The sequence below is a fragment of the Lissotriton vulgaris genome, chromosome 5 (genome assembly GCF_964263255.1).
Source record: "Lissotriton vulgaris chromosome 5, aLisVul1.2, whole genome shotgun sequence".
NCBI classification, from domain to species: Eukaryota; Metazoa; Chordata; class Amphibia; order Caudata; family Salamandridae; genus Lissotriton; species Lissotriton vulgaris.
Window position 1 is genome coordinate 1,271,460,086 of NC_141693.1, and position 14,160 is coordinate 1,271,474,245.

Below are 14,160 nucleotides of genomic sequence, written 5' to 3' on the forward strand. Positions count from 1 at the left end.
AGTGTTTTTTGATTTGCCAATAACTTTGGCATTGTTTGACAAATCTTTGTGAAATTTTCTAAACTATCAATTCAGTCATTTCAGCATCCCCAGGGACCGCAACATCCCTGGGGCTGATTCACTGAAATGTGGGGGGCCATGTAGCCGCCGCTGCCCTGGGGACCATCATCTCCCTGGAACTGTATTCCCGGGACCAATTCTCTGATGTTGGTGGAGCTACTTGGCCCCCACAACCCTTGGGACCCCCACCTCCATGGGCTACATTTAAAAATAATAGAAGGGGGCTCCAGCCTCCCCATGCACCTAATGGACCGCCACCTCCGGCAACCGTACACTAAATTATATACGGTGCAGCGTGGCCACCACAGTCAGGGGGCCACCATCTCTCCAGGACTTACTTTTTGTTAGAGGGGGGCTCATAGCTCCCAACGTGGAGCTGCAAATGGTCCTGGGGACTACCACCCCACGGCTGGCTCCAGCAATGTCCCGGGGTGCCCGTCCGTCACATTGTAGTAAAACTCTGGTCCGCTTTTATGGAAGCAGAACATTCAAAATGCTCTTGCTTTCATCAAGTGAAGAATTGCTTTTGGACAGAGGGAGTAGCATGTTTTCAGCTCCCTTTGTCCAAAAGCAATGCCAGCTCCCGCAGGAGGCAGGGAGCTGGCAGGGGCCGCGGGAGCCTTGAGGCTTCCCCTGCTATCCCCAACATGGTGGCCATGCCCTGGGAGTTGGGGTCCCAGGGGCTATATTGGCCTGGGGAGGGCATCTGTGATGGCCCCCCTCCAGCCCCGGGGAGTGGGGCCAAACTGGACCCCTCCCCTATTTAAACAATTTTTTTTTAAAGGCCTGGCCCCACAGGATGGGGTCCCAGAGGTCAAAATTGGCCTTAGGAGGGGGGCCGCATGACCCCCTCCCATTTTAAAAAAAAAGTAAAACAAAAGGGCAGGCCCCACGTGACCGAGTCCCCTGGGCCAAAATTGGCCCAGGTAAGAGGGGCCAAGCGGCCCTTCTTCCTTTATGTTAAAACAATTCTAAAAAAGGGAAAAGCCCGGGACCAGGAGAATGTGGTCCCCGGGGCTGTAATTGGCCTGGGGGATGGCATCCCTGGGGCCAAAATCGCCCAATGGAAGGGAAGTTACGCAGCCCCCTTCCTTAAAAAAAAAACACCACCACTCTGCAAATGCACCTCCTAGTGCAATGGTGGTTGGGGAATGTAATCCCCTTTAATGTTGAGGGTCTTTGGTGAACAGCAATCCCTCTTTTACCTCCAGCATGCCCCAGAAAGCGGGATTGCTGAGAGAACTTGAAGGCCACGACCCCTTTCTCCACCACTCTGCAAAAGCACCTCCTGGCATGCTTCTGGTTGGGGAATGAATTCTACTTTACTCCTGAGGGCGTCAAGGACTAAAGTGGCCTACTTTCCCAACCAATAGTGTCTGGAGGCATGTTTGCAGAGAGGTAGAGGAAGTGGGCGGGTCCCCTGACAACCTCTCAGTAATCCACTGTGTGGGTGTGACTGGGGATGGCAGGAGGGATAGATGGCCCTCAAGGACCCTCAAGAGCGAAGGGGACTTCATCCTCTAACTAGTAGTGAGCCAGGAGGTATGTTTGAAGAGTGGTGGAGAAAGGGGACATGGCCACTGAGCATCTCTCAGCCAGCCCACTGTGTGGGACTTACTGGAGTTAACAGGAGAGGTAGCTGGCCTCCAAGGATCCTCTGGAGCCAGGGGGACTTCCTCCATTGACTAGTATTGCACCAGGAGCCAGGTTTGCACAGTGGTGGAGAAAGGGTGTGGTGTCCAAGACCCTCTCAGCACTCCTGCTGTGTGGTACTTACTGGAGGTAACAGGAGGGGTAGTTGGCCCCAAGGTCGTCCTTGAGGGCCAAATGCCACTCCTGTTACCTCCCGTAACTCCCACATACCGGGATTGCTAAGTAGTCTTTTGAAGCCACACCAAGTTTCTTTACCAATCTGTAAACAAGGCTCCACTCATGGTGTACTACTGGTTGGGAGATGAAGTCCACTTCACTCCTGAGGGACCTTAAGGGCCAAGAAACCCTCCTGCTACCTCCTGTATGTCCTTCATAGCAGGATTCCTCTGAGCTGGTCTAAGGCCCAGCCCCTTTTTCCACCACTCTACAAAGACGATTAGTGGGTAAAAAACAATAGAAATTCACTGAAAAAAATAAAGGTTACAGGGATGTTTTAGTTAGGAATTAGCTTTTAAGAACCGCTAGAAATGTACTGGGAAAAAAGGTTATAGGGAGTGTAAGAGAGTAGGATCTGCTTACTATGGTTACCCCCACTTTTTGCTGGTGTTTCACTGTTTCTCAAATTTAGTCTGGCTGGGGCCCTGCTAGCCAGGACACCAGCCTAGCTGCTTCTTCTCTAAATTGATTGCATGTACTTTAGGTCCATTCCAGATTGGTTACTGTGTTACACTTGTGATTCCCTAGTATATGGTACCTTAGGTACTAAGGGCAAAGGTTTCCCAGAGGCATACCAGGGGCTGAAGCATGTATTATGCCACCCCTGGGAAGCCTAACAAAATGGCACCACGGGGCTGTGTTTACCAGCAAACACAACCCTTATAAGGGATCACAGCTCCAATATTTATACCAGGTTGGTCTTTGTTCTGCCCTGGCACAGCGCTTGGGGATCAGGTCCCAACTGGATCTGTGGGGTTTGGGAGCATTTTTTACAGTGCTCACAGCCTCCTTTGTCAGGTTGGTGGGTGAACAGTTGTTTTATATAAATTACATCATTTTATCTGTTACCCATACATGAATAAAGAGCTGTCAGCAAAAGTGAAGTGTCAAGGTGAACAGTGATCAAGTGACATAACGTGCTCATGATACAATTGGGTGCGTATTATGTACCATGTGATTAAGATCTGTACAAGGGAAGGGGCGGCCAGTCTGGGAGCAATGGCTCTGTTGCTACTCCAAGTTTAATTTCTCGCGCGGAGCCTTGAACTGGACCAGAAGGTAGTGTCTCAGTTCAAGGTTCTGCACGACCAGGTGTGGACCAATCTTACCACGTTTACCACAGAGAGCACACGCACTTTACACTGGACAGCAGTGCTAAAGTGCCCCGAGTTCTAAAACTACCAACACCAGGTCAGAAAAAAGACTAGGAAGAAGGCAAAAAGTTCAAGGATAACCCTGCAAAAAGTCCAACAGCAACCTCACTTATATCTGGTTTCACAGCTGAAGCATGGGTGCACACATCTTTACTTGTAGGGACTAAACTCCACTACATGTAAAGTCAAATGTATGGTTGTGGAAGGAAATGGAGTAATACCTGAAACTGGAAGGTGGTTTGACCAACCCATTACCAACATCCTTCACTAAAATTGCAGCATTTGAAGGAGGCGAATGGTTGTTCACGGCAGTGTCACCAACTGGATAGAAACCTAGAATGTAGTAAAACAGGAGGGACATGGTTATCAGAATCACAAATTGCTAGACTGATTTTAAGCTCAGAACAAAGTATTGTAAAGCTCATGGGCCTATTAGCATTATGCTTGTAAAAAGAGGAATAGCCTAGGTTCAAGAGCTTTTGAAGACCATTCTCTGAGTCATGAAGAGTTATCACAGTGAAATTACTTACACTCTGATCTTCGGAGTTCAAAAGACTTCAGATCTTCAGAACAAATTTGGGGATGCTACTCTTTAGGAAATGTTATGCATGTAATCAGCCAAAGGACCTATTTTGTATTTGTCTGCACATTCTGATTACTTATATTCCACATTTTATTTGTTTCCATGCATTGTCTCCTGACCTTCCTGCTCCACATTAGATATGACATGGATATTGGCAGCAGCACTAGAGCAATACAAATCAATGGATATGCATATAACTAAATGACACATTCTTAAAACCTGTCATTTTCCACAGTTTTATATAAAAGAAACTTTCATCTTCCACCCACCCTGTAAATCTAAAAATCGACCAACATTATTTGGAGATTCGTTCTCAGAAGCTGGAGCATGGTGGAGAGGAGGACTGTGAAGAGAGGACACTTGTAATAAAGCAGGCTCAAACTAAAACCAAGAGGATTGTGGATTCTACGACATATTAAGCATTTATTTGGCCTATGATATTATTTTACATGGGTAACCGAGTCACCAGCCTCTTGTGTATTACATAGTCTATCTATTTTCATCGGAACAAATTAATTTGTAGAAGTGAACCTTCCGGCAGCAGGTGTCTAGATTGGAGGTGTGTATTTTTTACATTTAAAAAGAAATGCTCAAAAAAACAGAAATGTTAGCACCATTCCAGATAAAACAGATTGAAATTAAATGAAAGATCACCCCAACTTTACAGTTTAAACAAACAAATAGCACATCAGAGCTTTGCAGAAATAAATGTGCTCCCACAAGTTAAATAAAGAGTTCTCAGCCACCATTATTTGTCATTAAGCAACAAAACGTGCTGAGAACCCACACGTTATCCACCACAGAGGAGCTTATCTCTTTGTAATTCCCCGCTTGCCGAAAGAATTTTCCTATAGGAGTGTTAACCTACTGTACTATCTTAATGATTATGTTTGATGGCCAAGTTTCTCATCTCATAATATAACTCAGAGGGTGAGAGGCACAATGTGTTGGAAGTACATGGATGCTTGCCACACATTGTTTGTGGCAAGAAAAAGGAGGATTCAATTTTAGGGTTGAAACATGTTGACTTATATACAGGGTTTAGGATCATTGTTTCCATTGACATCCCCTTCAAATATAATTGTAATCAGACCAGCAAAACCATTAAGATGGATGCCTAGGTGTTCCAAGGTATTTTTATTTTAAGACCCCAGCAGGATAATATCATAAATGTTTCCTGGAAAATGATCAATCCAATCCTGGATTTTAGGGACCATGATGAGACCAGTTGATTACGCATGTCACAAACAATATTAAGACCAACTTTTTATGGTGAAGCTTCACTGTATTAATAAATAAAATGTATAGAATACCTTGTGGTGCAGAGAGTTTAAGACTGGAGGATGTATCCCAGTGGTGGCCCCTCGAGGGAGTGCTGAGGGGCGGTGGGCGGGGTGGGGGAAGGGCAGGGTGTGATGTAGTAAACTCCGGCATATGGCTGAACAGAGTTAAGTAAATAAAGAAAAAAAGAAAACAAATAAAATTGCGCCCCCTTCATGGCCATTTGGTGTTGCAGCGCATGCGATGTAATTTGTGTTCTGTATTAATTTATTTACTTAACTCTATTCGGCCGATGATGATACCTCTGCATGCGAGAACCAATGTGAACATAACATGAACAGGGCCGGACTGGGAACCAAAACCAGCCCTGGCAAAGTGCTCGGCCGGCCACCGCCAACCCCCAGGGGGGGTTGGGGGTGCGACCGCGCTCTTTGCCAGGGCCGTTTTTCGGCCGAATTTGTTACAGGGCCATTTGTGCAGCAAACACAGCAAAAACTTCCCTGTCACAAAAAGAGCCCCCAGGGGCCCAAAACGGGCCCCCACCCTTGCGGCGCACTGGGTGATTGCCCGGTGCCCGCAACGACCAGTCCAGGCCTGAACATGAAGACAGTAACCCCATGACAGGGGTTCTCTTGGATGCAAGAAACAGCTTACAGAAAGTTCTTAAGAGAACTTAGGTAGTCCTCATTGGAGTAGGGGACTGCTTAAAGGCAGTTCTTACGACAACTGAGTTAGTCCTCCTTTAGAGGTGACCACACAATAGAGTTTGTCATTGACGGAATACAAGCATTATAAAGAGCACCAGCAGAGTATCTAAGAAGTTAATGCTAAGCATCTCCTAAGGGTGTCTTTGTCCAGTTATAAGGTTCTGTCTTATCATGAGATATATGCAAGGCAAACTGCAACTTGGAGACATTAACTTCAGATTGAAGTCTTGTAAGTGCAGTGAATATAAGAACAAAATTAGGATTTGATTGATATGTTGGCAGCAATCACAATGGGTTGCAAAGGCGACGGGGTTTGCTTACTGCCAACAAAATGGCCCGCCCTCTAAATTTAGAAGTAGGCAGGCCATAGTTTGGCAATGGTAAAGACGGTAAAGACGAGGTAAGGTGGTATTTTTTTTATATTTTCAAAAACATAAACCCACTTTGGGGTTTTGTTTTGGGAATTACAACCACCTTTGGAATCTTTGCCATATGACTCCATCTTATTTGACGGAGCCATACTGCAAAGTGCTTTCACAGGAACCACCTTGACTGCAGATTCTGTGAATGGTTGAAATGTTGGTCGGGCTGATGGACATTTAATAATTTGGTGGTTGAATAACAGTGTAAATAACTCCGACACCCTGAAGAAGTATTGCAGACCGCCAAAGTATAAATCAGGCCCTAAATGCTCAATCACGTCTAAATCAACCTGAGAAGAAACACAATGGAAAACCTTTTATCAGTGCTCTGAATGTCGGAAAAGCATCAGTGTTAAACCCATTCTTACTCAACATAACAGATACCACTCTCTGGGGAGAAACCCTACCAGTGCTCTTAATGCCAGGAATGCTTACATTTTTTTTTATAAATTTTGGCTCTGCATGTGAAGACCCTCACAGAGCAGAAACTTTATAGAAGAACTGTATGTGAGAAAACCATCAACACGAAAGCTAGTTTCACTCAACATGAGCGAACCTGCACTGGGGAAAACGTATTAGTGCCACAGAGGAACATCGGTCTTAAGGTCATAATTGAGGAACAGAAAACTGGAGGAAAACTCAATTGGTGCTCTGAGTGACGGAATTGTTTTAGTCAGAAATGTAGGTTCATTTGAATTATGAGAACCCATATTGGGGAAAATCTGATCAGTCCCCTGAATGCCTGAACAAAGGAAATAAATATCTCCCAATGAGAGGGTCCACCCTGGAGAAACACTTTATCAATGTTCTGGATGCCAGAAAAATGTCATCCACAAAAGAAAGATTATTGAACTTAGGAGAAATCACATTCGGTATAAGCCTAAAAGGTTTCTGAATATCAGATAAGCTTTCTTGTAAACTGGCCTCACTTGCCATAAGAGAACACAAACTGTGCAAAAATAGTATGCCTGCTTTGAATGATAAAACAGCCTCAATCACAAATTTATTCTGACTCTATAAAAGAGGCCCCGCACTAGGTAGAAACATAACTGGTGCACTGAATGCTTAAAAAGCTTCAGTTAAAGAGCTAGTCCTACTGCATGGTGTACAGACATGTTCCCCTTCCCTGAGTGCCCAAGTGAATGGCATTCTGTTGTTTTATTCTGTCCATAGCCTCACGCTAATCTAGTGTGTGTGCGAAGGCCCAGGCCTGTCCCTTGGCATGAATGAGGTCATGACATGAGGGGCACACTAAGCGTGCCCTCATTTGACTGGTAGTGGAAAACAGTCCATAACATGGGGTTAACATGTAGAGTGTGGTGAAGGCAAACCTTCTTTCTAGAATCAGTACGTGTGGATGTGAACAGACCTTTTGATCTGTGTCATTGGAAAGAAGGCCAACTGGGCGTCTCTTAAAAAGGTCTTCTTCTATGCTCTAATTCAGATCCTTGCACTAACATCCCAAGTGTGTGCTATGTGTGTGGACTATGTAGTACACACAATGTGTGTATTGGTAGGACAGAGGGATGGAGGCCTGTGGATTTCATTTTGCATGCTCCAAACCTCTTCATGTGTACACAATCAAAGCAAGGTTGTTTTCTCAGACAGTGGAGTTTGATGCTGACATTCCTGAATCTAGAGGTAGGAGACCTTGGTACTGAAGTGGAACAAGAGGAGACAGCACTTCTTTAGAAATCTGATGATGTTCTTTTGCAGCTAGGGACTGCTGTTTAGTTTTTTTGTAGCAGTACTATCTAGGTAGATGCTGGGGATGAAGGGTGGGAATGCAATTTCTGTTGTTCAGAATGAGATGAAACCTTTAAGTGATGCAACTCTTTTATTTTGTTCCTGATCACTGTCCGTGTGACTTCTGATGAGCTAAGGGCAGAAAGCTCACATATGTTTGTGCTACTGATGTGGGTACTCTACGCTAAAGACTACCTTGTTGTGAGAAGCATCGGTCTGCACAAAGGCTTTGTCTGGAGAACAGCTGTGAGATGACAGATGAAAAGAGAATTAACCCAAAACATTTCTTAAAGTGCCGACTTTCAGTAAGAGAATCCTCATCCTCTTTCTGCTTAACATGAGAGCAACTGACCATCTTACTGTTCCAGTTACAATTTCTGAAAACAAGGGGAGGAGTGCTCCACATCTGGTGTCTGCCTTACAGCCAACTTTGCAGAAGTCAAGAGACATCACTTGCAATCTGCCCTTTCTAGAAGAAGTGGAGACTCTGGCCTGAGGAGCCTTGCAAAAGAGAAGGAGCTTGCCAACCCTGCAGAGGTGTGACTGACCTGTGCGATGGTAATCTAAAATTTACATCCCATTTTAGCAATATGCAGATGGAGTTTTTAGATATTCTAATCAAACATGAATGTGGTCAATTACTTGTAGATCTTTTCGTCAAACCCATTGCTCGTAATACTCTCTTGCATTATACCAGCTTTCATCCTACTACCCAAAAAACAGCATCCCCTTTGGACAATTTTTACGCCTGAGCCAGAATTGTACAAAGTCATAAGATTATGATATCAGAGCAATAGTAATGAAGAAAAAGTTTCTAGAGTGAGGTTACCCTCATAGACTAATTAGAGAGTCATATAAACGCACAAGGTTTTTTGATCAGCAACATCTTTTAAAAGGTAAAAACCAAAAACAAGAAGCTAAACGCCATTCACTTTTGAACTAACAAATTTGTCAAATCATCTGCTCCAATTGGCATTTGCTTAACATAAATAGAATGAAACGTGACATACTACAGAAACCTCTTTTTGCTTACCGCAAAAATAGAAACCTCAAGGACCTTGTTGTCCGATCTTGCATGCCACCTCAAAAAGAGCCAATACAGAGAAGTAATGAGGGCATGACTCAGATTGAAGGCAATTACAAATGCGGTACCTGTAAGGTCTGCCGCCTGGCGATAGAAACTAAAGAATTGCATTTTAATGGACAATCTATTGTGCCAAAAGGCATGAGTAACTGTAAAACTAAGAATATTTTTTATTTGCTCATCTGTCCCCACAATAAAGGTTATGTGGGTGAGACATCCCATTCGCCTAATGTTAAACTGACTGAACACAGATTGGCCATTAGGACTAAAAAGTTGGCTGCACCAATGGTTTCCCATTTTCTAGAGAGTAAACATAGTCCTGACGATATACGTTGGTATATTCTAGAAAGAATTTTAAAGAGGGATGCCAGTGTCCAGAGACGATAAGAAAAAAACGTGGTCTTTTGGATTTTTTTGTTAGATACAGTAAACAAGGGACTAAATTTGGAAACATCCTGGGAACAGTCCATCACCTAAACCTTATAATGTTTTCATATAACATTTTTTGTTTTTCGAACAAAAAATTCCCTCTCTCCTTTCCTGGAATATTTAACGTTTTTTCTGTATGAATAATTGAGCAATCTTTATGGGCCCTTAAACCAGATGGTTTTGAGCCTAGGAGTGATGGTTCGATTTACTAATCGTTTTCATGATACATTTTCTGAACCTTTTGTATATATGTATTAGTCTTTTCTGGCACAGAACAATGGCTTATAACAGCTTTTTAAGAGTTTACTATTATGTCCTTATATTGGTACAAAAGAGTTTTTGTATGCACGGACCTACATGATTTATATCGTTATATAGAGTAGTTTTTTAGTTTTCTGGTTTTTCCCTTTTTAAAAAATATCTTCTTGCCCCCTGTAAAATGGCTCTCACTAAAATAATCCTTTCAGACTTGAAAGAAGTCCTTCTTCTACCTTTATGTGTGGGATTATGTAATCCTCATAAGATGACACTGATGAAAACAAAACCAGCGAGATCTAGAAGTAGTTTGTTCTTTATGTTCATGATCGGAACTACCTCCCTTTCAAAGATGGCGCTTACTGCAATCACTATCGAGTGCATTTCAAACTTTCAATTAGCCACTGTTGGCGTTCAAACAAAGTAGTTTAAATAAGGTTTCTGAAGTTCAACGGTCTCTTTACGGCTGAAGTAAGTAAAAAAATTTATTGCACAATTATTTAAAATCATTGCAATCTGCACATACAGAAAATGACATTTTAAGTAAAAAAAGAGGTATTCCAGTCTGTTAAAAAGATCAGTAAAGTTAATGGATTGGATAAAAGGAAGGTGAAGCTGAAAAGCCAAGGAAATGTCACTTAGGAGGGTTAAAATTCAGGCTTGCTCGGATGATAGAGTCGAGGAATTAATTTCTATGATGAATTTTACAAAGCGAGTCGCCAATTGTGGTGAGTCCCCCCTCAAACATGCCTCGAGTGCTTCTTGGCAAGTCCTGATGCCGAGAGAAAGCCAAATTGGTCTCAGCCAAAATATTCTTTGCGCCCGGAGGTGATGGCAAATGCACAGAATGTGGATTAGGCTTTCCTCTCCCTGGCTGCAGAAACGGCACCGAGAGGAGACTTCTTTCTTGTATCCTTGGCCAAACTTATATGCCTTCAGCGGAATTAAGCCGAAACGGAATCTCATGAATTGGTGTTTAATATGAGGCTTTATAGCTGATGCGAGATAAGATGGTAATATTTTCGGGGCATATAGTTTGGCAGCCCAGGAGCCGTGAGAAAGCTGGAGAACCTGTTGCGTATCTGATTGATTTGATAGAATTTTGGCTTGCTTGGTTAAAAGCTTCGATTTCATTTCATCAGGCAGGGAAGAGGACCATATATCCCCCGCTTCAAGGGAATTGAGGCAAAATGTCAAATACTTATTCCATGATGTAGTTGGGTTGCTAAGCAGGAGCCAAATGCAGTTCTTCAGCGTATGGGAGTTAGCTTGTTTCGCTTTTCTTACAGTATGAGATGAATCTTGCTCCCATAATCCAGCGCATAGAGAATAAGGAAAATTCTTTCCGGATTTGGGCATGGGAAGTCGAATTTGGCAGTCGAAAGACCCGGCGATAGCATGATGATTGTGCTCTATCTAGCCAGTTCTTCATTTTGTCTTTGAAGATGATTGCGCCAAAGGAGATTGTAGGCAGGAATTTTGCATTTATTAGTTTTATCAGAGGGACAAAATCTTGGGAATGCAGAGAGCTCTTCGCTCTCATAAAGGCCCCCCTCTAAGCTGCGAGCCACTGCCTCCATCTCTGTTGTATGCACCAAACATCTCCCTTTATGGTCAATCCAGATGCCCAGATATTTGTATGCAGCGACAGTCTCCAGTGGCTTCCCTTCTATAAACCACGTGGTCTTTTTTTTATTCGCAGGTGAAATTGCCATCATTTTGGTTTTACTAACGTTTATCTCTAGCATATTGTTTTGGCAATACTGGGCGAGGGAATTGAGCAGTCTTTGGAGGCCCACCTGGGTTTGATCTAGGAGAATGGTGTCGTCTGTGTATTGCAGGATTTGGATTTTATTTTGGCCGATTCCTGGGGGAAGGCTCTTGATCGGGACAACCATTCAGGTAGGTCAGCAAGATGCAGATTGAAAAGTAGTGGTGCAAGGGTGCATCCTTGTTTTAGTCCTTTATTTGTAAAGATTTTATTAGAGGTAGACCATTTCGATGTTACTTTGATTTTTACCCAGGTGTCCGTGTGTAGGGCTATTAATGCTTTTAGTAGTGCCTGTGGGATGCCCCATCTTGCCAGTTTTTCCCACAATTTAATTCGACTAACGCTGTTGAAAACTTTACGAAAGTCAATGAATCCCATGTACATTGATTTTCCTTTTGCTGCTAGTGTTATTTCCATCAGATGGGCTATGGAAATCAAGTTGTCCTCAATGTGGCAACCTTTTCGGAAGCCAGTTTGGTTAAAAGGGATTAAGCTTTTCGTTTCCACCCATTTTGTAAGTTCTTTTAAAAGTACGCTTGCTTAGGCTTTCCCATCCACATCAAGCAGGGCTATCATTCGATAGTTATCGGGATTGGAGCGCGAGCCTTTTTTATGGAAAGGTACAAGGAGTGATCCTTGCCAAGATGGCGGGATTGCGTGTCCCAATATTGCATCCTCGAAGAGAGGGGTCAGTATCGCGGCCCATTTTTGTGCGGAGGCTTTGAGTACTTGCGTAGGGATCACGTTGGGTCCGGGGGCACCGCTGGGGCGCATTTTCTTTATGACTCCTACTATTTCTTCTGTTGTCATCTTGATGGTGGAGGTTGTGCCATCCTCAGTGATAAGCTGATCAGGTGTAAGTTGGATATTACTGCTGTTAAATGATGTATACGGTGCTGTGTATAATATTTTAACGTAATTCTCCCAGTCAGCAGGGGAGATATTTGCAGCAGTGGGTGGTTTAGTGGCTTTGGTTGCCTCATTTATCCAATTCCAAAATTTCCTTTGGTCCTTGGTTTTGATTATCTCAAAGACTTACGCCCAACGGAACTCTTCTTCCTGTCTTTTTAGGGCGAATCTGGCCTTTCTATAGTCTTTTCTGGCAGCAGATATGTCACTCCTCAGGGATTTATATTCACTTTTGTTGCTCGCTTGGACTCTTTGCAACTTATTTAATTTGCTCTTTGTAGAAATTATAAGTTGTTTTTGCTCTAGCAAGGTAGTGGGGACCGGAAGATCCTTCGGAGGGCTATTTGTTAGTTTTGATGCTAATTGATCTCTAAATTCGCTAAGCCTTGCCTCCCAGGAGGATCCTGCCTGGTAATCAGTGCCATCCAGATGCTGTTCAGAGAGAAGATTGTCGACTTCCGCTTCTATTGCTTCACGATTCCATTCAGACCATCTTAATGTTCTTACATTCTGGAGGATTGATTCCTTTCCAATCAGGGGAATTGTCGGGCGATGTTGCTGGCTAAGGGCAATCTTGCATACTAGAATAGTATGATCGCTATCTAGAAATGGTATTATCGAGAACTGGTGTGCCAAATGGAATGCAGTGAAAGATATCCCTATATAATCTAGAGTCCCAATACGGGATGAGGATATATGGGCATATGCAGCTGGTTGATCAGAGGCTAACCTTCCGTTAGGGATGCGTAGGCCTGATTGGTTTTATTTTGTTGCTAATTTAATTCCATTGGCTTCCTTCCGTTGTATTGGGACCTTATCTCCGGGATGGCCCACTCTTCATTTACTGATGATATTTGAGAGGATTGGGTGGGGTGAATATCCATTAGGTTGGAGTTGAAGTCGCCCATTATCAGCCGCTTGATAATATCGGGACAAAGCTCCGTGAGGTCCGTATTACTGAAAATCAAGGTATCTTCTATATTGAGGGAGTCGCTAAACTACTCTTTACTAGGGTCCTCCATAATCATATAGAGTATAATCATATATTCTTTATACTATTCTCTTATAGAGCCCAAAAATATACCGGAGCACCCTCCAAATAGGAGGCTGATTAAAGACGCTATTACAAAACGACTAAGAATCAAATTTCTAGGCTGCTTCTTTGATTTCTGAAAGTAAGCTGTTCATCATAAATGATTTGCCCTACATAATAGATTGTTATTATTAATTCTGAATTGTGAGATGCCTACCCTTAATCTGTTTATGATTAGTAATGTATTTTTCTTTCCCTAATACAGTGCCTGTATGCATCAGATACGGATGAGTTCCTGCTCAATTTATGCCTCCACATTTATATCTAGTGACAGTTAGTGACAGCCTATGATCCTATTCTTGAGGATAAGTAAGTTGACATCCTTCCACTTGTACTGCTAGTAGAATGCGATTATCTTTTGTTTATAGAGACCTGCCTACTATTTATTTGGCACACAACCCCCTGAAAGCTGTGGTTCCACTTCAAGTGTCTGATAGCACGCTATATTTAAGACCCTAAATTTCAATAGCCTTTTACTAAGTATAGTACCTTATGTTAGTAGTACTTCAGTTTTTAATATAAGGCTAAAGAACTAAAATCTATATTTTTGGCTTATTGTTTTTTCAGTTGTTCTAGAATTCGTTTGGTATTTCCCTAGCGCTAATCCAGCTGACTGAGTTCCTATTTATGAAAGTAAGTTGTATCCTATAACACAAACTTTAATATAGCTTTTATTTCTGTATTTATTTACAGCCTACAGTTTGAATAAGGTTGAGTATTAATCTTTTCCTGAATAGGTTGACCTATCTCGCATTTATTTCATGATGGACAATAAGAATTTTTAAGTACATTATTGA

General features: G+C 42.8%; 1 protein-coding gene across 1 annotated transcript in view; it reads right to left on the reverse strand.

Moving 5' to 3' along the window:
• LOC147712444 (uncharacterized) overlaps positions 1–14,160 on the reverse strand; it is a 399,151-nt gene that overhangs the window by 215,780 nt on the left and 169,211 nt on the right. The window contains exon 4 of the mRNA XM_086923116.1: positions 3,305–3,416. Within this exon, the coding sequence (XP_086779242.1) occupies positions 3,305–3,416 (112 nt within the window). The remainder of the gene's footprint in view (positions 1–3,304; positions 3,417–14,160) is intronic.